The sequence below is a fragment of the Agelaius tricolor genome, unplaced genomic scaffold, assembly GCF_023055355.1.
Source record: "Agelaius tricolor isolate 1412-34295 unplaced genomic scaffold, bAgeTri1.0.p SCAF_6, whole genome shotgun sequence".
Lineage (NCBI taxonomy): Eukaryota > Metazoa > Chordata > Aves > Passeriformes > Icteridae > Agelaius > Agelaius tricolor.
The window spans coordinates 3,141,099-3,166,174 of NW_027269266.1; the positions used below are offsets into that span (position 1 = coordinate 3,141,099).

General features: G+C 41.7%; 1 protein-coding gene across 5 annotated transcripts in view; it reads left to right on the top strand.

Annotated features, from left to right (window-relative positions):
- The window catches only part of LOC139590792 (sodium channel protein type 5 subunit alpha-like), a 218,195-nt gene that overhangs the window by 100,825 nt on the left and 92,294 nt on the right, over positions 1-25,076 (top strand). For 4 of the 5 annotated variants that reach the window (XM_071428529.1, XM_071428526.1, XM_071428525.1 and 1 more), the window contains 5 exons: positions 480-887; positions 9,255-9,387; positions 12,940-13,178; positions 18,042-18,215; positions 19,648-20,004. In XM_071428529.1, the coding sequence (XP_071284630.1) occupies positions 480-887; positions 9,255-9,387; positions 12,940-13,178; positions 18,042-18,215; positions 19,648-20,004 (1,311 nt within the window). The remainder of the gene's footprint in view (positions 1-479; positions 888-9,254; positions 9,388-12,939; positions 13,179-18,041; positions 18,216-19,647; positions 20,005-25,076) is intronic. The other variant, XM_071428528.1, reaches the window with a different exon arrangement.

A 25,076-nucleotide genomic window follows, 5' to 3' on the forward strand; every position in this document is an offset into this window, starting at 1 on the left:
CTCATTTTCCCTGCAGTTCATTTCCTGCCCTATTTCTTTATCTATTCTTCTCCCACTGCACTGTTCCTTCCCTAGCTGTTATGAAGATGTGTGATAATGCAGTAGATTGGAGCTGGATCCCCCTTCCCTGCTCCTGTCTTCCACTCCTTGTGCTGCCTTCCCAGGTCCTCTGGCACTTGTCCCATGGGGGGGAGTAGAAGCAAAGGAAGTATCACACTGTGAGCTGAATGCCACCTTGACCCTTCCTATTTCAGTACATCTTTAATTGCCAAGTGTTAGACAAGTACCTAAAGGCTAGGAATGACTGTCCAACCTCTTAACTTTGAGGAGCCTGAAAACCTGTAATTAAGTCTCTCTTTCTCCGAAGCGCTTGGTTTAAAATGGAACTCACTGCTCTCCCCCAGAACTTCCTCGCTCCTGAAAAACATGTTGCAAAATGTTGTTTCTCTTTCCCCTTTTTCCTTTCTGGGGGTTTCCAGACTCTCCTTGGCATTAGTTATGGTCCCAGTGCAAACTTGGTGAAGCGCAGAACGAGCCACGGAAGCGTTTTCAGTTTCCGACTCCGTGGCAGAGACACTTGCTCCGAGACAGATTTTGCCGATGATGAGATCAGCATCGCTGGGGAAAATGAAAGCCACCGGGGCTCTCTCTTAATTCCAAGATCTGGGAGGCGTCCAAGCGTGCAAAGTCAAGTGAGCCATAGTTCTCACCCTACTACTCCCAACTACACCCAGACGGGCAAAAGGAACAGCTCAGTGGATTGCAATGGTGTGGTTTCCCTGATAGGAGGAGGAGGAGGCACCGGGGCACTCCACCCAGACCCTACTTCTCCTGCAGGGTTACTGCTCCCCCCAGTTATTATGGAAAAGCCTGGGACAGGCGACCTGGTGAGTACTTTATAACTTTTGTATGTGATTCGCGCTCTCGTTTCCTTCTAAATGTTGTTGGAGATTGCTGTAATTTATTTACACCACATGGAGTCTGTGGTGAGAAACCCAGACCCACCATTCCAGGCAGGGTGGGAAGACAACGAGTTAATTCACTGAGAAAGAAGGTTTCTGCCTTCTGGTGAAATTTTCTCTTCAGAGCTGTCAGGAGGCAAATACCTAAATCTTGAGTTTGACAGAGACTTTCTTTTCTTGAAGGGACAGATTTAAACTTGATTTCTTTTGACTTTTGAATACCTGACATTGTCTGGTGGATAGAAAATTATGGTTTTTAAATGATTCCATGAATCTTGCCATCTTGAAACTGTATTTTCTCTTGCTGGTTGGTCTCTGCATCTGACCTCTGGTCTTCTCTTGGGCCACTTGAGGAAGGCTGTTCCTTCAGTCTGAAGGGAATTCCCAGAAGGGTTTAGCATCCAGTTCAAATAACACCCAGGAAATATGAGCAGATGATCAACAGATTTCAGCCCTTTTGCAGATTGCCAGCATCTTTGTTGCAGAGCAACACCAAGAGATGGTGTTTTTGGAAATAGCTGCTACACAGGCAGAGCAATCTGGACAGGTTGCTAGTTTGAGATAGTGGGAATTTATCTTTTCTTATGTAGATAATCTGTATTGAAGCTCATCACTTTCAACAGTCTTTAGAATGATGGAGGTCACTACTACACACAGTGTGGGCAGAATTCATTTCATTTTAGGGATCAAAACCAGACCAGAATAATCTCTCTCCTTGGAAGTGCCTTTTTCTGTTCACTTTAACCACAAGTCTTAAATTAGGTAAGATAAAGCCCACTCAGAGTAACAAAGTGCCAAAACCAGGTTATGTTGGTGGGGGGAAAAAAAGCAAATGTGATTATAACATGTATTAGCCAAGGTATCTCCTAAAGAGAAAGGTGAGTGTGATGGATCCCAGCTGTGGTGTCAGATTATCAGTAAATTGAGAAGCAGTTTTTTTCTCTGGAGCCAAGCAGCTTTATTCCTTTCAGGGGTTTGGAGTGAATTTTTTTCCTCACCTATCTGGGCATTCCCTGTAGTTCTGCAAATAGACTCTCACACCACCCATGAGAGAAGGGGCCAAGCAACATGTGGGAAACTGGTTGGTGTGAGAATTATCTGTTTTGTTGACAGTTCTGAGACTGTTGCTGCTTTTTTGGATGTTCACATCTTCCTTCATTTAGGACTTTGGTAATCCTACTTTTACTCTCTGTGGACATGGATGACCGATCCTGAGACAATTCTGTAAACAACAGAAATGCTGTAGATAGGGAAGTTTTACTGCATTTAGCTTTGTGCAAAAAAAAAAAAAAAAAAAAAAAAAAAGTGTGTATTAAGGGAGCTGGGGAAGAAAATTTGTGCATCTGTTTTAAAAAAAATTCTGAACCAAAGTTGTAAGACCTCAGCAGATGAGTAGAGGATGTCCCCTTTTTCTCTGTAAGGAAAGCAGCTCTGATGGCTGCTGAGGCTGTCCCAGCTGTCAGAAAAAGTTTAGCAAAGCACAAGAGCACTCAACCCTTCACAGAAAATATCAGTATTTTACAGGATTGGGTCCTGAGGTGACAGGGAGGCTCTGAGCTCTGCTGGCATTTATTTTCATTTGTCGGCTTCCTGTCTTTTGGATAAATGGATGTTGGAAATGGAATGGCCGGGGTGGGGGAGCTCTCTTGGCACTCCCCTGCCCATCTAGGAAACAACACCCAGGCTCTGCAGTAACAGATGCTCATCCAGTGATGCAATGTGAAGGATGTTGTGTCTTTTGCAAAACAGGTTTGGTATCTAATCTGTCCAGAAGATGTGAGCTGGGGTTAAGGGCTAATTGGCGAGGGGCCCGTTGCTGTACAGATGTATTCACTGCAGGAGTCACAAGCACTGGGCACAAACCTGCAGCCTCAGCTGTGGCTCAGGCACAAGGAAATAGCAAATCTGACCCCTCAGCGTGCTTGGAGATAAATCAGCATGTTTCTTGGCTTTACATTTGATGATTTTCACCTTTTTCGTGTTAAAATTTGTAGGTGAAATTTGTTAGCAGCTCTGGTTTCTTTTTACAATTTTTCATATGTTTGGGGAAGGTAGAAGAAAGATTTGCAGTTACCTCATTAACCTCACTGACCCTTCTGCTGTTATTTATTTTGAGCAAGGGTGAGCCCATGGTGGAAAAGGACCCACTTGGGCTATCTGTTGTATCTTTCATGAGCAAGAAATCCATGAAAATGCATCAACATGGCTTAAGCCCTGGCTTGAAGCTTCCTGAGGTGTAACTGTGGCTTTGCTCATGCAAATGGAACACCTGGGTAGATGGAGCTGGAAAAAACCACAATTTACAGCATTAGATTTTTGAAGATGTACTTTTTTTAGTTCATTACATGATGCAGAGTAGTATCAGATGAACACAACACACACCCATCAGACTGCTACTAAGGGGGCAGATCACTGAATTCTGATTTGGGGAAAGCTTGGAGGAGCATTTCTGATTTAAAAGACAGCAAACATCAAACAAGGTCTGACCATCTCTGGTTTTGCATTTTCAACCTGTAGACCTCCAGTCACAAACAGTGACTTAGCCCATAGCTGTCGCAAATGATCCCAAAGTGGGTCCCCCTCAGGTTTCTCCAGGAAAGCACAAACAGTCACAAACCACTTCTGAGCATTTTAGCCTGATCAGCTTTAGCAATATTCGCTCTGAACAGCAAAATGGTTGGGTTGGGACCACAATGAACAACTTCCATGTCTTTGTGTCATCGCACCTGCTACCCCCTGTCCCAGGCAGGGACCATTTCCCCACGGGAATGGCTGCAGGTGGCAGCTGAGCTGACATGAAAACATCTGTGCAGTTCAGCTGCCCCCTCCCAAGAGAGAAGTGGCTGCAGCAGTTTATCCCACTGCTCAGGCTGGTGACTCAGAGGAGTGACATCCTGGCACTTGGCTGCAGAAAAGCATTTAAGATAAAAAAACTCAGTTTCAAATGCTCTTCAGAGGGCCTTGGCTGCTTGGCACAAATGGATGAGTGGGTTTCCATGAGAAACCAAGTGTGTTTGCACCGTCCATCTCCTCTCCCTAATTCCTAAATCCAGCTGAGGAAAAAAGGAGGATTTTAGGTTATCTCAATGGGTGGTGCTAGAGCCCATCAGTCTCATCAGCTGGGGCAGTTTTGATGGCTATCAGGTGTGCTGACCATGGTCAGCATGGTCCATGCTGAGCAGCCACCTGCCCAGGAGCTCATTTCATCAAAGCAGTCCTGAAAGTCACCAGGGCTTCAGTCCCTGAGCAAGAGGAGGGCATCCTACCCTCTACAGGGAGCATCTCTGCGCACTTTGGGCATCCCCATGCCACAAGAGAGTTCCCACAAAGAGTTGTTTTTAGTCAGAAAGTCTGGGGAGCTCTTGGGGAGCTGCACAGAGGGTTCAGTACCATGAGGGTTCCAGCCAGAGGGCATGCAAAGGTGATAGGGAAAGCAAAGTAGTGCAGTGTGAAAGTGTGGACTGCAAAAACCCTTCACAAAATCAGGTCTGGGTCCGGCAGCCGTCACCCAGAGGGGAAGAGCAACAGGTTGTCAAGTCTGAGGGGTGCAGGGAGCTTGTCCCAGGAAACCCATGGCAAGTCCTGGTCACTCTTCTGGAAATGCAGGGGACTCAGTCAGGGCTGCCCTGTTCTCCCACCAGCTTTCTTCAAGTGGTGCAGCTGCTGATTTTATCAAACTTACCCCAGTGTAAATAAGACATAAGGAGGACCTGGTGACCATGCTAGAAGTCCTAATTGTTTGTGTCTTGACCTGAAACTGAGAGTTCTGAAAAATGATACATTCTTATGCTCCTGCTGATTGCTGGGTGACATTTTGGCTTTTGCCTTATTTAGAGAAAATCTGTATGTTATGTAAGTAACTTCAGGGCACACAACAACTTAAAGGTTCTGCACCTTCCTGCAGTATTTATTTGTGGCTTTGCATTGCTCTGTTGTGTCTTGGTGTTTCTTAGTTAAGAGGTTAGAATAACACCTCCCTTCACAAGGTATTGATGTGCTCGGGCAGAATTTGATTTAGTTAATGAACTCTTACCTGGAGCTCAATTTATCCATGGATTCTGATGAGGCTGAGTGAGATCTCACCTGTGGCTGTCAAGAACTTCTAGAGGGTTAAGGAACACACAAAACACCATCCCTTCTTGCCTCCTAAATCCAACTGGAGCCTTTCCTGTAACACTCCAGGGAAATCAAAAGACTTTTAATTTAACCCGACTTAACAATTGTTCCAGAGGTGGGAAGTGGAAGAGAAGTGGATGCAGGACTGAAAGAGCACTGGCTGTTAGGTGGTGATCCCCACTGCTTTGTCTCCCTGGGGCACCTCCTCACCAGAGCTTCCCATCAGGGCAGGGCAGCCTGTGACATGGGTTTGGGATGGACAATCAGGCTGGAGTAACCTGGGGACACCTTCTTGCACACACAGCCTTTCCTGAATTCCCTCTTGGTCACCCTTATGCTTTCTTTTTGGGAACCTTGAAATGCTGAGCACTGCTAGATTGGCAGGAGGGAAAACACCGGGAGAGGGGCCAAGCTGTTTATCAAGGGACTGAAATAAAGATTTAGGAATTTATCTTTAGATGAAATTATTTTAAAAGGAAAAACAAACAAACAAAAAGACCCTGCTTTTTGTTTCAGCTAAGCATAAAAGGCTTTTGCTGACCACATTGGTTTGAGGTTTTCATGTTCATCCTAAAATCACCCTGAGGTAAAATTTCTCTCTTTCACTTTTTGCTTTGGCACAGGACTGGTGAAAAGGGAACGTGTTAGCAGTTTCCCTGTTCAGAAATAAAGGTCAACAGAATAAGTCATCCAAAAATCCTCCAATAAGTTATGTGGATAAAAGCTCCCTCTGATGCTGTCACACAGAGTTGTCACCACAGCTCTGGCTTCTGCTCGTTTCAAACTTTGCTTTTGTACACTCTAAGTGTAAATCACTCTGATTTGGTACAAATATTTCAAACTGCTTTAGTTTAAGGTGCATCTCATTAAATAGTCAGGCATCCCCAAAATCAGGTGGTTTCTTTTTAATGCTGTGCTCTATTATGGCCACCTCCAATTTCATTAAATATTTGTGCTGGTGCATTACTGGGTCCATTGCTCATGGTGTGGCTTGCCCACCTTTTTCTGCTTGAAAAATTTTGAAGTGTACAAGGAAAATTAAACCTGTCCTGGTTCCCAAAAATGGTCTTTAAAAATGCTGCTATGCTTAAGCTCATCTTCACATAATTGTTTTGACATAGTTCAAAACTGTAGGCAGTGAGAAGAAAATATCTCTGTTTTGCATCCTCTACATCTAAATTACTGGATAATTGTCTCTATAGAATTTAGCTAATCCAAAGGAGGAACTTTTCCAGTTCATCAGGGGGCAACAGAAATAATCTCTTCCTGCTGGAGGTGCCTATGTTTAACTCCACTGTGATTTCTCATCTGGATCCTAGGGACACTCCTTGCATAACTGTGGGGACTGCTGTTATTTTTTGCTTAATTTCTATAGAAATATAAGTACAAGGAGAAACTGTGTCTGTGTGTGTTCTCTCAGAGATGATAATAGCCTTTATGCTGCCTGCTTGTCCAGTTCCTGGAATTGTTTCTGTCTCACAGCGCAAAAGCTGCCAGTTCCTTGTGTGACTATCAGCCATCTCTGTTCTAAAAGAAATAAAAATAGTATAAACCCAAACCCACACACAACTATTCTTTACATATGGTAAAAGCTTATGACCTTCCTTAAGCAGCTTTAGTAATTTTAAGCAATTCACCTGGATGGAAACTTTCTTTCCTGGAAAAATTCTTCCTAGTAAGTGACAAAGTGTCTACGTGCTGGATTTACTGCTCTGTTGGCAAATCTTTGCCCAGTGGCACTGCCTGCCACCCACTGTGTCACCTGTGTCTCTGCTGTGTGCCTGGTGCCAGGGGGCTGGCAGAGAACAGGGGCTTGGTTCAATTAAATAAAATTTAAAAAATAGGAAGAATGAACCTCTGAATGTTTTTCCTTTGGGTTTCTACTTCTTTGCACTTGTGAATAAAAGGTGACTTTCAGACAAAGGACTCTTGGGAATGAGGTTGTCTGATGACATGTTGCTAGTACATCCTATGCTTTAGGTCAGATAGGATGGGGAGATATTAAAGCTTAAAAAAGACTGAAATAATCCACAGAGGTTTGAAATTTGAGCTTTTCTTATGGTTCACCAAACTTGTGGTTTGGGGTTTTTTTTCGTCTTTTTCTTTGCTTTTCCTTTCTTCTTTGTTTAAATTTATTCTATCTTAAAAAATTGTCTCCCTCCTGTTTTTCTTCACCCTGTCTAGCTCTTTCTTTTTGGTACCATGTATTTGTTATGTATTCCAAACTGCTGTGAATGATTATGCAATTTTGTAGATGCTTTCTTCATTAATAAAACATTTGTTGTTTCATTGGTTTTTATTGGATGTTTTTGAGGTGAAGGAAATCAAGCAAACTAATGCATCTGAAACACCATTCCTGGTATTCCCTGGCTCCTAAGCCAAGGAGAGAGTGTTTCTAGTTGTGCACAACTCTCTTTGAAGAGTTTCTGATTATAACTTTCCTTTTGAGATGACTTAGTCAGTAACTCAATGGGCAATGAGCAAATTCAGTTGAGTTTTTCTATAAAAGGACATTTTACAAGGGAAGTAAAGGCCATTTTGGAGCATCACTGCTTTTCTGGCCCAGCTAATGTTTTAAGTTCTTGCTTTCAAAGTCCTTACTCTTCTCTGGCCTTGCAGTGATTGGTGTTTTTACTGCAGTGCTTGAAGTGACCTGGGACCAGCATCCTGGTTATCATTGTCATGGTCTACCAGTGGCCAAACATCTTTGCCCTTTGCTGGGGATATCCCCTGCCCTGAAGAGGTCACAGTCCAGAAAGGCAGCTCATAGAGCTTCAGCACCTTTGTTTCTTGCTTTTCTCATGGAATTGCCTTTCTTGAAGAGCGTTTTTGGTAGAGAAATGGTGAAAAGGAGAGCTCCTGGGTCCCTGGGCACAAACAGCAGAGATGTGGAGCTGCTGCTTTTGGCACACCTCATTTGGCATTCCAGGTGCTGATCAGGGGGTCAGGGCTATTTCAGACCCAAGTGATGAGAAGATCCAGAAGACTGAATCTAATTCCTGTAGCTCATTTTTCCATGGAGAAAAATAAAGCAGCTACGCTGATATCTGAATAAACCAGAGGTTCTCATCTTTGTAGGGATTTCTTCTTATTTCCTGTTTCCTTGAGCTATAACACAAGAGCCATTAGGATCCATCCTTCTACACCTGTCTTGTTACACAGTGTCTGGATGATTGATGACCAGGGCAGGGGCTGTTCAACATTTATTTTGGGAAACTGAGGGTCTCAACCAGGAGGTCTTTGACAGAGAATGATGTTAAACCTGGCTTTGCCAGATTCTTGCACCTCAAACACTTTTCTTTCCACTTGTGTGGGATCTGGAGGAGTAAGCCAAGTGGGATTTGTTCTCTATATGAAGTGGGAGCTTGTAATAATAAAAGCCTTAACATCTTGCTCCTATGAGCTGACAAAATGAAGTGTTTCATGCAGTGTGTGTCGTCAGCTATACTGTGTTTCTGTCTGACTTCAGAAACCCAAGCCTACAACAAGCATAAAACTAATTTAAAATGAGACATTAAACAAAGACAGTTTGGGAGTTCTGTTTTTCTGGTATTTGATTTCTTTGGGATTTTTTTTCCTTGAGAAACATGAGAACAAGGGTTAGGTTATTTATTTTTTCCTGAGAAAAAGAAAGCGAAGTCTCTCCCCTAATTATGGAGCTTCAGAATCCATAACACCAAAGATCACCACAATGACAATATGTTCCTGAGATTTGGCAGTGTTTCAGAACAAGGAAAAACATGTGTTGGGGAGTCAGTTTGTTTGGTATGATATCAGAGGTCTGCAATGGAGCTGTTATCCACGCCCTTTTCCTTTTCTAGCTGTATAATTAAATACTTAACACATTTCAGAAATAATGGATTAATTAATGTAATTAAGCAGGCCTTCTTTCACAAGAAAAGAGCATGGAAAAGCAGCACTGCTATTCCTCTGGCATTGTAAGCCTTCCTTTATTCTCACCCACAGCTTGCATGAAGGTGAAGGGCAGAGCAAATTCTCCAAAATTGCCCAAAGTGCCATTTTCAAAACTGTGCCCCACCAGCATGCCTTTAACTCAGAAGTCAGTGAGCTTTAGACTCTTCAGATGACAAAATTAACGCTTAGGCAGTTTTGAAATTTCTGCCCAAGTACCTGCCTTGGCTTTACTGTGCTGATCCAGTGTGTTCCTTTGAACAGACCTCCCCCTCGGACGAGGCAAGCAAGAAACAGCTTTTAATGCCCCACCGGCCCTCAGTGGACCACTCAGAGGAGCCCTTTCAGAGACAGAGGGCAGTGAGTGCTGTCAGCATCATCACCAGTGCCCTGGAAGGTAAGAGACCTCCTCAGTTTCCCAGCTCAAAGTCATCTCATGTGTTAAAAGGCAGTGAAAAAGTGACACAAAATGCCCTGATATCGTTTTGAAAGAAGGTACAAAGGGTTGTTATTGCAACCCCTATAACAGAGGCAGCACAATCCTTATCTTACCCATGGACTTGTAAAAATCCAGAGAAAATGCCGTATAATCAGAATTGGAGCTGCAAGATTTAAGATTTTGTGCTGTTGTGGTGTTAGATGGGCACAGGGCCAGCTGGAGTGCAGGGTAGCAGAGCACCAGCCTGGTTTTGGGTAACTGACTGTACGTGTGCTGGTGCCTCATCTCTCTGGGGCTGATGGAAAGCCTGGCACGTGCAGAACCTCCAAATTGTCAGGGAGGAAAGTCCCAAAGTCTCAAAGTCTCTGACAACAGGGACACTGCAGTGTGGTGTGTGTTTGAGTCCCACCACAAAATCTGAGGATGCTCAAAGGATGCTTTTAACCACACAAATATTTCTCAACAACTTTTTCCAATATTTCTCAAGAACTGCTCTTCTCACGAGCTGCAGGAGAATTTTCCTCCTCTGGGTTTCCACAGGCAGGAACTTTGCATGTTCCTCTTGCAAATTCATTGACAGCAGGACAACTCAGAGCAAGACCCCCACATTCCCAATCTTTTGACTTGTAGCATGAAAGGGCTTCCTACAATTTCTCATGTCTTCTTGCACAAACAGGGATGAGAGAGGAGGTAGCACGTAAGAGCACAGAGAAATGTCAGTCAAGAACACAGTAGCAAGGGAAATTGTGGGTTCTCTGTGTGACTGATGGACAGGGACTCACCTTACAGACAGGACCTGGACATTGCCCAGTGTGAAACCACAAAGCCCTTCCTCTTCCTCAGCTTTTTACCCTCCCCATGGTTATATTCAGCAGTATTGTGGCCAGAAGATATATTTGTGTTTGAATGAATAAAGAACTATGATCTAAATAGGGAAATAATTGCTTTGGTGTATTCCAGTGTTTAATGCACTCTGCAAAGGTTGTATTTGTTTTCTGTGGGGTTTTTAGCAATTAGCTTTGTGACTGATTTGCTCTTTGTAATGTGTTAAGAATGCCTAAAAGGTTTGGACTTCTGGAGTTCTTGTTTATTTAATTGTATTTTTCTATTCCTTTATACCACAGAGATAGAGACCACCCAGGCTAGGATAACTCAGAGGACATGGCACTCAGGAATGTGGTTTAGTGTTGAATTTGGCAGTCAAGGGATAACAGCTGGAATCAGTGATCTTAAATGTCTTTTCCAACCTAAATGATTCTATGATTCTGTGGAGAAGAATCCCTATTAAAGATTTCCTAACTCCCAGACTTTGATTAGTCATTGAAACTGAATACTTGTTAACAGGGAATGTCAGATCAGAATAAAATATATCACAGGATTTAACCATATTCATGGCTGTAAGATTTGTGCCAAACCTTGAAACAGCCAGACCAGAAATCCCTTCCCCTTTACTTACTTGGTTTTTGCTCTTAGCTCTTGGGCAGTCAACAACTGTCTGTTTTTCCCAGACATTACAAAGCCTTGCAGACAAGAAAGGACCTATTTCTGTTTAAATTTAAAAATAAGAGGAAAACCATCACAATACTGGTTGTATTTTTCTGATCATTTTTACAGTAGAGGAAAAAAACAGAGGCTAATTTTACTTTTTCTTTTGCAGATATTAGAAAGAAAATTAAATATCTTGTGTTTTCCAAATATCATATTTACTGGGAAAGGATGTGGATTATTAATTGATTTAAACCATTTTCATGCCACATCACTGCCAAAAGACAACAGTCATACCCTGCTCCTTCCCTGTGTTCCTGCACTTTGTGTGATTGGTTTTCAGCTAGACCAACAAGCAGAACCAGCTCACCCAGAAGGTCCAGGAGCACAAAAGCTGGCAAAAGGACAGAGAAATAACATGTGGCTGAGGCTGAAGAGTGTGAAACCAACCCTTTTAGCAGCAACCTGGACTTAAAGGGGCTTATGTGGTGAAGAATAAGGATATAGATCCATATGTTCAAGATTTACCTGGAAAATTAGATCCTTAAGGAATTGACTGCCCTAAACCCTTTGTTGCTTTCAGAGGCAAATTTTAAAAAAAAAATTGCATTGAAATCCATGGTTCTCAAATAATTTTAGGGTTTACCTGTAATCTCTCTCTTTGGAGGCTGGAAAGAGTCATTTCTTGGGAGCAATTTGATTTCCCAAAGATCTCAGAGCAGTGTAGATATGTGTGTGCAAAACCTGTGCAGGTAGGACACCATAGGGTATTTTGAAAGCTTGATGGAAGACACCTAATACCACAGTTCTGTTGTCCTTTGAAGAAAAGTGGGTAAACATTCAGAGAATCTGAGGAAAAATTCTCCAAGATCAGCAAATCCAACCTTTGACTGAATACCCCCATGCCCACCAAACCCTATTGCAAAGTGCCACGTCCACTCAGTTTTTGAACATTTCCAGGGATGGGGACTCCATCTGTGCTTAACCACTCCTTCAGTGAAGAGATTTTTTTTTCCCAATATCCAATCTGAAACTCCCCTGGCACAGCTTGGGGCCATTTCTCCTTGTCCCAAATGCTTCCTGCCTTGGGAGAGGAGGCTGTTTATGAACTGATTGAAATAACAGCCTTGGCTGAAGTTTTCCTGTTATCAGTGCAGCTTCTAATTATATAGACTAAAACCATAATACAGCATTCCATGCCCATAAAGGAATCAGAAAAGGAAGGCATTAAGCAATTCTGCTGTTCATTGTCATTTAGTCATTAACTGTCTCTTTTTGGACTTTTCTTTTTTTCACGATTTAACATAAATTATACTTGTGAAGCTATTTCAGTTCTTTTTGCATAGGTAAAATGAGCATGTAAAAGTGGTATTACAGGCAATATTTTAAGACCACTTTTAAAAAGCACATTTTTGGTAGAGTTTTGAAACTGGCTTATGTGCTCCCTGATTTTTTCAGTGGGTTTTCAGAAAAATCAGATATTTAATGCTGTTTTGGATTGCACATCAAGGACAGAAACTCTGTTGACAGCTAGTGATACTCTGGTTCTCAAGCACTTAAATAAGGTTTAAATATTGGATTTAAGCTCTTTCATCTCTTATCTACTTTAAAGGTATTATTTAAGATACTTTGAAAATGTGAGCAGGGAATGAAAATTAGATATTCCAATCTAAGTTAAATGAAGATAGTGTGATCTTATCCATTTGAAATTGGCAAAATAGAGTAAGAATCCAAGCCTATATATAATACTAGACTTCACATATTTAGTGTGATTCTCACTTTTTGCCTATGACACTTTTAAAAGGTTTTTACTTTCAGAACAGGTCACTGTCCGCTAAGTGCAGGTCAACTGGCTAAAACCCCAAAGTGTGTAATTTGCCAGCCTGTTAGGACAGGAATATTTTTATCTTTGAAAAAAGTTTGGGGTAATTTGTGGGCCTTCCTCTGTGTAATGAGTAATTTTAAGTGTTCCCTTGTCGTATAACTCAGTGTGAATTGACTGTGACTTTGCTGCTTGTGACTTAGAGCTTGAGGAATCACACCAGAAATGTCCTCCCTGCTGGAACCACTTTGCTGTTAAATTCCTCATTTGGGATTGCTGCCCACTTTGGCTTTTAATCAAGAAATTTGTCAAGTTTGTGGTCATGGACCCGTTTACTGACCTCACCATCACCCTGTGCATTGTGCTGAACACGCTCTTCATGGCCCTGGAGCACTACAAGATGACCAAGGAGTTTGAGCACATGCTCTACATAGGCAATTTGGTAAGTCAGCCTGAACTTGAAGTGCCACCTGAGGGGTGAATTTCCTGCTTTTTAAAGTTTTGGCCATGGGAATGTCCCACTTTGATAACTGCCAGCATTGCTTTGCCTTTGTCAAGCAAGTCCTCACAGCCACCTCTTTCTGAAGAGAACTGAATGAGGAACAAGTGTCTATTTTTATCAAGCTAACATATTCTGATGTTATTAGTAATCATTAAAGCCATGGTTTTGGGCTCTTCCTGATAGATATCTGTTTAAGGAAATAAGAGAAAGGTTAATGAGCTTTATTCAGGTTTGCTGGTAAAGCACCCATAAGGCAGAAGTTCTTGGTGACTAATAGTGGCTTTTATGTTAAAACAGAAACTTACAGAAAAAAAAAGCAAGGCAAGATCTTGGAGGGGAATGGAGTTGTGTTTGATCATGGGTTGATATCTATGCTGGAAGGTGTTGCTGTGCATCTTCTACATGTGCTGGGTCCTGTGAAAACCCTGGGGCAGAGGGGACAGGGAGCAAAGCAGAGCCAGTGCTTTGAGAGGAGATTTAATGTGCAAACCAGAGCAGGTGGGTGTAGAGGTGCAAAGCAAGCAGAGACCACACTTGTCCAAAGCAAAGCAGAGGGACAGTCCACAGTCAAGCTGCAGGGACAGCAGAAAAGCCTTTCCAAGGGCAGTGTGATACAATTTGTGACCCAGGGGGCCACAAAAATTCTGAAGTTACAGCAAAATGGAGTCTTTCTCTTTAATCATCTTTCTCTGTGTTATGTTTAAAAGTTGCCATGTGTTACTGTTTTCAAACTTAATGTTTAGAATCCTTTTAGTTGTAGAAGAGTCTGAATTAGAAAAAGCACAGCCACCTAGCTATGGCCTGGTGGGATTGCCCCTAAAATGTAATGGCAACAGCAGAGATATCCTATAGGAACAAAAGTGATCTGGAGAATCTGGAAAGTGGATGCTGCTAAGTTTGCATTTGAGGAGCTCACAGCAGAGCTTAAAAAGGCCCTTTATTTCTGTAAAAACAGGGGCTGCAGTATCTCAAAGCTGGATTAATGTCACCTAATTTTAGGTATTTACAGTGTAGGAGTCTGTGCCAGTTGTCTTTGTCTCCTTTTAACGTCAGTGGAAAGTAATGGACAGTTCCAAGCCCCATCAATGTGATGCTGCAGTGACATTTACTTTTGGATAAGGTGAACAGTGGCCTGTAGGGCTGTGATGCAGTAGCCATTGACCACAGTGGGAGCACACAGAGACACTGCAGGTGTGGCACCTGCCTTTGGTGAGAAGCTTCTCATTCTGGCAGGTTTGAGTGGGTAGTAGGAATAACCAGGCAATTTGTATCAGTCCTAGAATATGGGATATAACATATAGATTTTTTTTCTTTACCCTGGTCCTTGTTATTTCTAGCTCTGGCCTTCCATGGGCAGGTTGAGGTTATTCCCCTAGGCTGTGGGACCTGTCTCCAGCTTTTCAGCTGATGTGTCTTGGTAAATCTCCTTCTGTTGCTGTGCTAAGCAGAAATCTGTTTGGGTCTCTCTTGCTCCAAACCCATGCTCTTGCCCTCTGCAGAAAGCAGTAGATAAGGACAGCTTGGAAATCATCTTACAGGACTGTACCCAGCTTCACTTTGCAGCCAACATTCCCTGTTGTTGCTCAACAATTTGTGGCCTTCTAAGATGACTTGAAAACATTCCTCTGCATCCATCAAAGCAGGTGGCAAAGCCTCCACTTCCCTCTCTGGCTCTTGGGATAGTCAAGGTGTCTGCTCCTCACTCTGCTTTTGGCAGATCAGCTTCCCCCTTTGCAGACCACAGGCAGTGAAACTTTAGCCCTTGGCTCCCCTCCTGCCAGCAAAGCTCCTGTAGACCTGCCAGGGCTGGGCAGGGCTGTGCCAGGAGCCATCAGGAAATGAGACACTCAGTAGAGACAGGAATTTTTGCAAACAGGGATATTTTGCAGAGAGACTCCTTTTTTTTTTTTTTTTTTTGTTTTTTTTTCCTTTTCCAGAGAGAGAAATTTTACAAAGCAAATTTTGCAAAATTTTGCCAAAAAAAAAGAGAAGAAAAATCTCACTGTGTGTTTCTTAGCACTGCCTAGAGCTATTTCTCTTCCTTGTGCTAAAGTGTAAAGTAAGCAAAACAGCCTGCCTGCATTTTTTGTAGCAGGCTGATGGCTTGGGGCTCCTCTTCTCCTGAGATCCCAGGAGTCTGGGTCTGTGAGAGCCCAGCCTGTCTCAGCTCACCCTCACCAGCTTTACTAAACCCCTGCATAACTGGATTAATTGTGAGCAGAGCAGGTCAGAGAAAGGTAACTCCATTTCGTGGAAGATTTTGCAAAGTCATTTGTAATGAAAATTGACATTTTTTGCAATTCCCTGTGAAAGGGAAGGGAGTCCCAGCTCCAGGGCAGGCTGCCAGGTGACTGCATCCCCTGAGCTGCAGACTGGCAGCCCCCCCTCTGCCCCCACACTGGCTGGCTGGCTGTCTTCCCATTACATCTAACCCTCTTTGAGTGATTATGCTAGCATTAAACAGGGGAAATATTAAACAGGGCAGGTATTTGGCTTTTTTTTTTTTTCTTTTTTTACTCTGAGCAAATGTTTCTGAGAGAAATGAGAGAAGAAAAATGGAATATGGATTTTCTTTCTCTGGGTCTGCCAGTCACTGAGGCTCTCCTGCTGGGATTGTCCATCTACTTCATTCAGCATCTGCTACTTTCAGGCCCCTTTAGCTCATCCCTTACAGGGATGAACATTTTCAAACATGATCAGAAGGCCAGCTGAGCACGTGTACAGAGTTCATCTGCCCACACAGTGCTACCACTTAAAAAATGAGTGGAGAGGGCAAGAACTCCCTCAATTTCTGTTTTCCTTTAGAAGCTGAGGTACCATTATGCAACATTAAAGCCTAAATGGCTGAAACTACAGATAAAAGGGTTTGGTTTGGTTTGGTTTTTTTTGAGACAAAGTGCTCCACATCAGCAGTGACATATTTAGCACCAGTGGGATGTTAAGCTGTTTGTTTTCTTTCCAGCCTTTATCACAAGAAGCACCCAGCCCCTTGTGCAGGTGCAGTGGAGCAGGTGCTGTGTGGAATTTGTGGCTGGTACATACACACACACACAACTGCTGATGCCTTCAGGAAGGCTCAGACATTTTGCTGCCTTGCTGTGACATTTCCTTCTCAGAAGGCTATTGATTAAAATGATTCAGGCAAAGAAAGTGATCCTCCTGAGTCATTTTCTCAGCAAGAGGGTTGCATAATGTGTGCAGCGTGGTCTTGTAGGTTTTTTTTGAGGCAGTCCCCTGGATAGAATTTCACAGACATCCAGTTTTGTCTTGCTCTCTGTCCCAGGAAAAATTTGAGCATTATGATGGGAATCTTTGGTATCTCTAACCCCTGTGACTCAGAAGTTCTTTGCTAATTAGAAATATGAGACAGGTTGTTTGCTGTGTTCTTGATATGAGGTGGTGATGGGAAGTTGCTCCGTCCCAAGGTATTGCTGCAATCCAAGATATCATTTTCCTGAGGGGAAACAGAAGGTATTTTCCATAAGGAATTGTGTAAAATGGCAACTTGGAACAATTAATTCCTGAAGCATTACAGAGCAAAGCCAAGCACTCCTCAAATTCAGGCTATGATAATTTATTTTTATTTTTAATATCATAATTGTATGATTTTACTCTTTGCCTTTCACGTCTTAGTGGGTGTTTCATCTCTGTTGCTCAGAGCTGATCAGTTTTGCTGGGCTAATGTTGCAAATATTCAACTTCTTGGAAGGAAAACATTTCTCTTTGTCTGTATATTAGTGATACATGACCTCTGGATTTCCCCCTCTATTTTAACCAACAAAGTGCATTACTGCTGATTGTTTCACAAAAAAATGTGTATTTTAATTTTAAAGATATCCATTTCTGCAAATGTATCTATTTCTGTTTCAGAAATTCCAGAATTTTCCAGAAACACAAAGCTCTGGGCAGCTTGTACTAGGATGTGACATTAAAATAAAACATTATATGACAAACTTGGTGCCCACATTTTGTCATTTTAAGTTGATTGTAGCATTGCACTATGCATTTAAAACATTACTTAAGCAGGACATGCAAAAGTACAAAATCTGATTCTCTGGGATGCTTTACAGGAATCTATTAAAAGTGAATTTGCTGTCAGCAGCCTTCCTTTCCCTGCTCCCTCTGCCTCATAGGTATATTTATATGTTGTTTTAAAGAAAAATGTTCCAATTAGAAGCTCCACCATATGACATTTGAACTGGGTCATAAATAACCAATGTGTTCCCAAGATGCAATGAGAAGAAAATTGCTGTGACTATTTGTAAAAAAAAAAAACAAAACAAACTCACCAAGACTCAAATTAGAGTTTCTAATCGTCTTTGCTGCCAGCAATAACCTCAGAATAACTGGAGGCGTGCATTGCCCTTCTATTGATAATAAGAACAAAATAAAAAGGGATTAAACACCAGATACACTGCAACACAAACAGCTCTTAACACTCTCCATTCACTTAGCTTTCTCCACTGAAATATATAGATTTAACCTTTATAAAAGACACTTTTATACCTTTTTTTCTTTTTTTTTTAACTACTATGATTATTCAGATGATGGAAGGAGATAGAAATGTATGTTCCAGTCCAGATCCTGAAGTCAGATGTCATTATAAGTTTACAGCAGTACCAGGTATTATTGTGAAAAGACTAGACAAAATTGTAATACAAATAAAGAGTCAGCCACAAAAAAAAGCAAGTATTTGTTTGAATGTGTGTGACTTTCTGCTGGGTTTACCTGTGACAGTGGAAACTCCACAACGAAGGAGTTGTGCTTAAAAGGTTTGTTTGACTTCATATTTTCTTTCTGCAGGTCTTCACTGGGATTTTTACAGCAGAAATGATCTTCAAAGTAATTGCCCTTGACCCCTACTACTATTTCCAACAGGGCTGGAATATTTTTGACAGCATAATTGTTATTCTAAGCCTGATGGAACTGGGCTTGTCCAGCATGGGAAACCTGTCAGTTTTACGCTCCTTTCGACTGGTAATGGTCTTATTCTGTTCTTAACCATCTTTTTTTAATTACATATAAACTCTGACATGAATGCAACATATTTTCTTAAAAATGCATCTGCCTATAATTGCTGCAAGCTGGTGAACAGTATGTGACACTAATTACTGCGGGATAAATGGAATTGTTCCAGATTTACATCAGGGTAAATGAGAACATAATTTGATTCTTTCTAGCTGTGCCAGGTACTTGCAGCACACTTAAAATATTTGAATTCCAATTTGTAATAAAGATCTGCCATTTTATACCTGTGCACCTGTTAGCACAGACAGTAGAAAATTGATAGCCCAAGAAATGCAAGAGCTGATAACTTGTTGTTTTAGGAGCTGTTATTCCTAAATTATGTTATAAACATGCCACTGTTCTTTTAGATGTTGTCAAAAGAAAATGAATTTTTTTTGAATTATTCAGAGAGAGGTTGTTTTTTTTTTTCCTAGAACTGATCAGCATAACATAGCATCTGTCTTTCACGGGCACTCCTGAGCTGTCAGCTCCTTTGTTAAGCAGGGGACAGTGGTGTCCTATTAATGAGAGGCTGGCGACATTCTGGAACAGAAAAGTACTTTCCTTGCCAGCTTGACATTTGTGTTGCACTTCATGTACCAGGATGTCCACGCTAATTATTCTGGCCATGATATGGCTTCAAAATTTTTAAGATCGGGAAAATAAGTCCTTATGGTTACATTTACCAGAAGAAAATATTTGTTTTTTTCCCAAAAATTCTCTGCATTGCTCAAAAGCGCAAATTTTCCATCACTCTCCTAAGTGTCTCCCTCCAGTTTTTTGGAGCAATCCTGCTTCAATAGGGCTTAATTTAGACCTTCAGTTGAAAACACAGCACAAGGGCTAGGCACCATTTACATCCTTAAAATAGGTCTTAAGTGGGCCGTGGGCTGTGCACAGACTGCGGGATCCTCGGCACAGAGGTGATTTTCACCCTGGGAGCTAACAGCTAATAACATCTGACTGAGACTTGCTCTGAAGCACAAAGGAATCCCTTCTCTCTTTTTTTTTTTTTTTTTGTGTGACCAAACCTGAAATCCCTCCCTCCAGATGCCTGCCAGGATGTTTATTTTGAGGAGGAAAAGCAACACAAAAGAAAATACTAAGAAATAGATGTCATTCTTCCATCCTTTCCCCACCAGTGGGGGAATGTGCCATTAAAACCATGTCTATCTAACCAGGCAGAGCATAGCTCAGGAAAACTTAATTCTCATCTGAGAAGCCCAAGTGATGTTTTATTAATAGAAGTAATGAGGTTAACAGGAAGTATGGCTAAAATCACCTTGTACCACACGCACTGCGGCATTTAACATCTTTCACGTTTTACTCACTTGAATAATTCATTGGCTGAGATGGCTGATGCTTCTGTGAGCTGACACTGTTGTTTATGTTCTGTTCACAGCTGAGAGTCTTCAAGTTGGCAAAGTCCTGGCCGACCTTAAATACGCTCATTAAAATCATTGGAAACTCAGTGGGTGCCCTCGGTAACCTCACTCTCGTGCTGGCCATCATCGTCTTCATCTTTGCCGTGGTAGGAATGCAGCTTTTTGGGAAAAGCTACCTGGACAATGTGAAGAAGATAAGCACCACTGGCAACCTGCCACGGTGGCACATGAACGACTTCTTCCACTCGTTCCTCATCATCTTCCGAATTTTGTGTGGAGAGTGGATCGAGACCATGTGGGACTGCATGGAAGTAGCTGGGCAGCCACTGTGCCTTCTCGTCTTCTTGTTGGTCATGGTGATAGGAAACCTGGTGGTGAGTTCTCGAGATGTTTTGGGTTTTTTTTTTTTCTTCCTTTCCTGGTGGGCATGTGCAAATGTACCAGTTTTTAATCCAGAAGTGGCAAATCTCACATTGCTCTACAATTGTAATTCAATGAACTGAGTTGTCACCAAGACAGATTTGCTCCTATCCCAAAGTTGCATTACTAGTTGGCTAGTTGGAAATGAGGACTTGCTATTTTTTTCCAGAAGAGCAGATGTTTTCCTAGAAGAAAGGCACATGGGTTGATCACAGTGATTTTATTTTTTATGCTGTTCATGGGGCTGAAGGATTTCCTGATCTCTTTTCTGTGCAGGTGTGAGTATCACCTCACCTATCCCTGTTTTGGAATATTTATTTTTCCTTTCAATTTTACATATTTATATTTCCCTTCACTTCTGGCCCAGAACACACAAACCATATCACAGCACAGTGTCTTTGAGAGGAGTTTTGAATGTCCTTAGCCTACATGTTTTAGGAAACTGCAGGTTTTGTTTACAGTAATGTCACTGGCTCACTTGCTGGTTTTTTAATAGACTATCCTATAAGCATGGCTTACATAAGCTCTGAACCTATTAAGACTGAGTTATATTTCCCTGTTGACATCTTAAGGAGCGCTTTGCTGGCTTTCAGTCATTGTGGAAATGCTTTGCCTGTTCAGCTTACAGAGCATCTTTGACATTGTGGCTCTAATGGCCTTACTGTTTATGTAGTGAGTTATTTAATAGTAGATGCTGCTGTAGAAAAAAAAAAAAAGAAGGAAAAAAAAGAAAAGTTGTTTGCTTTTAGTGGTTGTTTTGTTTTTAAGTACCCAATGTTTTGGTACTCGGCTGCTGGGGTAGAAAAGTTCTTGAAAAAGCTTGTAAAAAACCAAAGTGTGTTGCTTTGTTTACATTACCTTAAATTTTAACAGTTATTTTCACATGAAAATGTTGATTGCAAGAGCAAAGTATATTTTTAAGGGGTTTTTTAAAATAAAAGTCTAAAGACTAAACTGTAATTACTCAGAAAGTGAGAAATTATTTACATTTTTTTCTATGACTTACCATTTCTATAAATTTTTTTTAATTACATTTGATTAGAAGAGCAGGAGCAGAATATTACTTTCTTTATTTAGGAAAAAACCCATTATTTATTATATGTTTTAGGAGAGTTTAGCCTGAGCTCTAGAAAGTTAATTTCCCCCTGCCATTAAGCAATGTGTTCTGTGTATGATGATGAAAGCTGGAAATAATATGTGTTTAATTCTGGGGAAAATGTTAACATTTGAAATATTCATGGATTATTAAAAGATGTGAATTAGCAACATCTGATACCCTTAGATATTAACACTCATTAGTGTGCACAAGTTCTGCTAAGTATGAAATCTGTCTCAGCAGAGACTGCATTAACATTATCTACGTATATTTAACCTTCAGAGCTCAAAAAAAGAGACTGTCCCAGATGTAAAACCAGATATTGAAAAACTCTATCTGCATGGAGAAGCTGAAGTTATTGGTCAGCTGAAAGAGAAAATCACTAGCTTTACTCTTTTCAGCCAACAGTTCTGTAAGGATGTGGCAAAGACTGATAAAGAGGAATCATTCCTGTGTTTGGGTCTCTCACAGAAAAAAAAAAGAAGGAAATTATTTATAAGTGAAAGAACAGCAGATTGTGAATCATGAGACTCATCCAGTGCCAACATGGAGATTTCATGATGTTGATTAGCAGGTAGAGAGGAGGTCATCTTACACCTCTGGCACCATAAAAATTGTTGCTTTCTTCAGTAAGAGTGGATTGAACTCACCAACTCACTCTCATAACATCACCAGACCCAAAAGTTCTGGTAGCTTAAAAGGGCTCCACAAGCCCTTTCAAGTAAAAATACTCATGTGCATAAACTTTTACCTGTAACTCCATTGCCATCTGTGCCAGCAAAGTCTCTCTTTTAACTTGCTGAGATCCTTTTTCCTCCTCTGAGTTTCAGGAGTCAGTTCTGATAAAGAATATTATCCTGAGGCTGTATCTCATTTGGACTCTAAATTCTTCCATGGTATCTGGAGGCTTGGAGAAAATCTTGGTGTAGCATATCTGTGCATGCATCTAAATTAAATACTTTTATCTGTCCCATCTGCCTTATGGTGATGTCTGTGGTCTCTTTCCCAACTGCAAGTCTGAGGATTGTGGAGCAAACTTGCACCTGAAATCCTGTAAAGTCTGCAAACTGGTGTTGAAATTGTTACAGCCACTGCAATTCTGTGGCATGTTCAGTGATTGGTTTGCAGGTCGTATCTAGCCTCACTAACATGAAAATTCAAAGGAATGGTGAAGAGCCAGGAAACTTAGTAAGTGCCCTGGGCAATACTGTGTTATAGAGCAGTCCAGTTGTTGAAAGGAATTTTAGTATATCCTTAGTCTTTGGGTTGTATTCATATATCCTGAAAATGTCTGGAACAATTTGTGTGCAGTGCCACACGAAACTATATTTAAGGCTGGTCAGCTGGTGAGTGAATCATCTTCAAGGAGCTAAACTTTACAATATAGTTGGAAAATGATGTGCAGTGTTACTGCTTTTTGCACAATAAAGCTGTGCTCCTACTGCCAGGTGGCATTTTAGAGTCACTGAGGCTGCTTTAGAAGGTAAAGTCAAACCAGACAGATCATGAGAATTTCTTCATCATTTGTAAGAGAGAGCTTCTGAAATAGCTAAGTGAATAATTACTCTTTTTGTTAAGTTTTCAAAAGGGTTTAACATGTTTTTAATGTATATTTATGTTACTGAGGTGAACAAGGAAAATCACCAAGACAGGAATCATTGAGATGATGTAGGAGAATTAGGGACAGGAGGAAGGTCCTGGTGCCCCCTGCTCTGGCCAGAGTCAATGTGACACCAGCCACTTCTCAGGGGACAGCTGTGTGTGTGCTGGGTGCTGTGGTGGTGTTTGTGGCTCCCCAGGATGAGGGAAGAGATGAGAATCTTGGCTGCACATTTCAGAAGGCTGATCGATTATTTTATGATATCTATTATATTAAAAGAGAATGATATATTAGAACTATACTAAAGAAAAGAGAAAAGGAGACATCAGAAGGCTAGAAAAGAATGAATAATAAAAGCTTGTGACTGAGCAGAGTCCTGACACAGCTGGACCTGTTGATTGGTCATCAAGTAGAAACAATCCACATGGAACCAGTCAAAGATGCACCTGTTGGCAAGGAACCTCCAGACCACATTCCAAGCAATCAGATAATCATTGTTTGCATTTTGTCTCTGAGGCCTCTCAGCTTCTCAGGAGAAAAATCCTAGCAAAAGGATTTTTCAGAAAATATGTCTGTGACAGGGTGCTAACAACGTGCATGAATAAAAGTGACACTTCCATCACGGGCAGCACAACCTCCCAGGCTCACTGGGTGTGTGTCACACATGCTGGCCAAGCCACACTTTTACCCTCTGGTGGCCACCAGGATGAAGGATGGATCCTGCCAGCCTCTCCTGATGTGCCACCAAGGGAGGGACAGCCTGAAATGCGCTCGCTGCCTCTGCTCCTGCTCCAGCTGGGCTGCAGGAGCCAAAAAGCATCTCTTAGTGTTCAACCCACAGAGCTGCAGTGCATTAAGTGGCCCTCAGGGCTGAGTTCTGGGCTGCTGTTCCCTCACCTCTGTCCCATTCACACATCCCAGTTCATCCATGGTACATCCACCCCTGTTCCCCAAGCCACCACAAGCTGGCAAATCACTGCTGCATTTCCTTGGTGGTTCTTGCATTGCTGGAGCCACAAGCATGTGAACATGTAGGGTCTGCAACCAGGAAAGTGATACCTTAAGAATTTTCCTTAAAAGCAGAATATAAGAATGGAATTCCTCCTTTAGGATCAGTCCAAGCCTTTTTCTTTTTTTTCCCTGCTGTCCATTCACTCAGAAAAATATTGATGACATTTTTTGAGAACACTAAGGTAGAAAGCACAACCAATTTCTAGGGTATCACACTGTCCTGTAGGCAGGATTGCATAACCATTATTGAATTAATGCATGATGCATGGAATTATGAAATATAAAGTGTAAGGTCATGCACTCAGCCCTGTTTAAATATTTATGTTATGATCCAGTAGCTTACCAGCAGAAAATGCTTGAGAGCATATGTATCAGTCACTGTGAACATCTGCATCTGAAATAATTACATGGAGGTGCCTTTATAGTCAGATCTGGTTAATGGAGTCTGTGAAGTCATAAAATATCTTACCACCCAAAAAATCTAAATATATCAGGCTAAATAGCCCCTAAAACTACGTATTTCTGTCCCTGACATCCTAGGAGGCAAACAGCTGTAGAAATCCCCATGTGGCTTGATATGTTGACCCAAGAGGACCTTCTGGTCCTGTTTTTTCCTATGGTAATTTCAGTGCCTGGCAGCAGAGCTGCTCAGCAGGGTTTGGATGAGATTTGAAGTGACCACTTTGGTTAAACTCAGTGGAAACTTTTCTCTGAAAAGTCAAATGTGGCTGAAACCTGTCTTTCTCTTCTGCTTCCACATCTCAGGAAGTATTTATGGATGTTTTTTCTGTTATAATCTGGCTCGTGAGACAGGTAGAAATATGGAAATGTCACATCCTTGGATGGAAGAGGTTTGTGCCTGCCTACATGCCTTTTCTACAATTCCATGTAGGAAAGGATACTTGAAGAGGTGTTCTGGGAAAGTCCCACCAAACCTCCATCAGGTTAAAATCAATGGATTTTCAAGCTGGTCAGACACCAACAGGACCTCATTAGGAGTCATTCACCCCCATTTCCCTCTTGAACAGACAAAATCTGTTGATAAAATGTGTTATCAGAGCTGTTCTGACAGACACAGTTCTGCAGCTGGGCAAGAAAGAAAAATAAAGTTACAGGGTTTTGACCAGCCTGGTCTACTGGAAGGTTCTGTGCCCAGTGCAGAGGGGTTGAAAACAGGTGATTTTTAAGGTCCCTTCCAACCCAAAGCAGGAGATGATTCTATGAATGGGAGCAATGCAGAACTTCTGGGTGCTTCCACTTCATCCTGTTCATTTACAAGAGCCTCCCTTCTGACCATGAGAACATTGTCCTGAGCACCA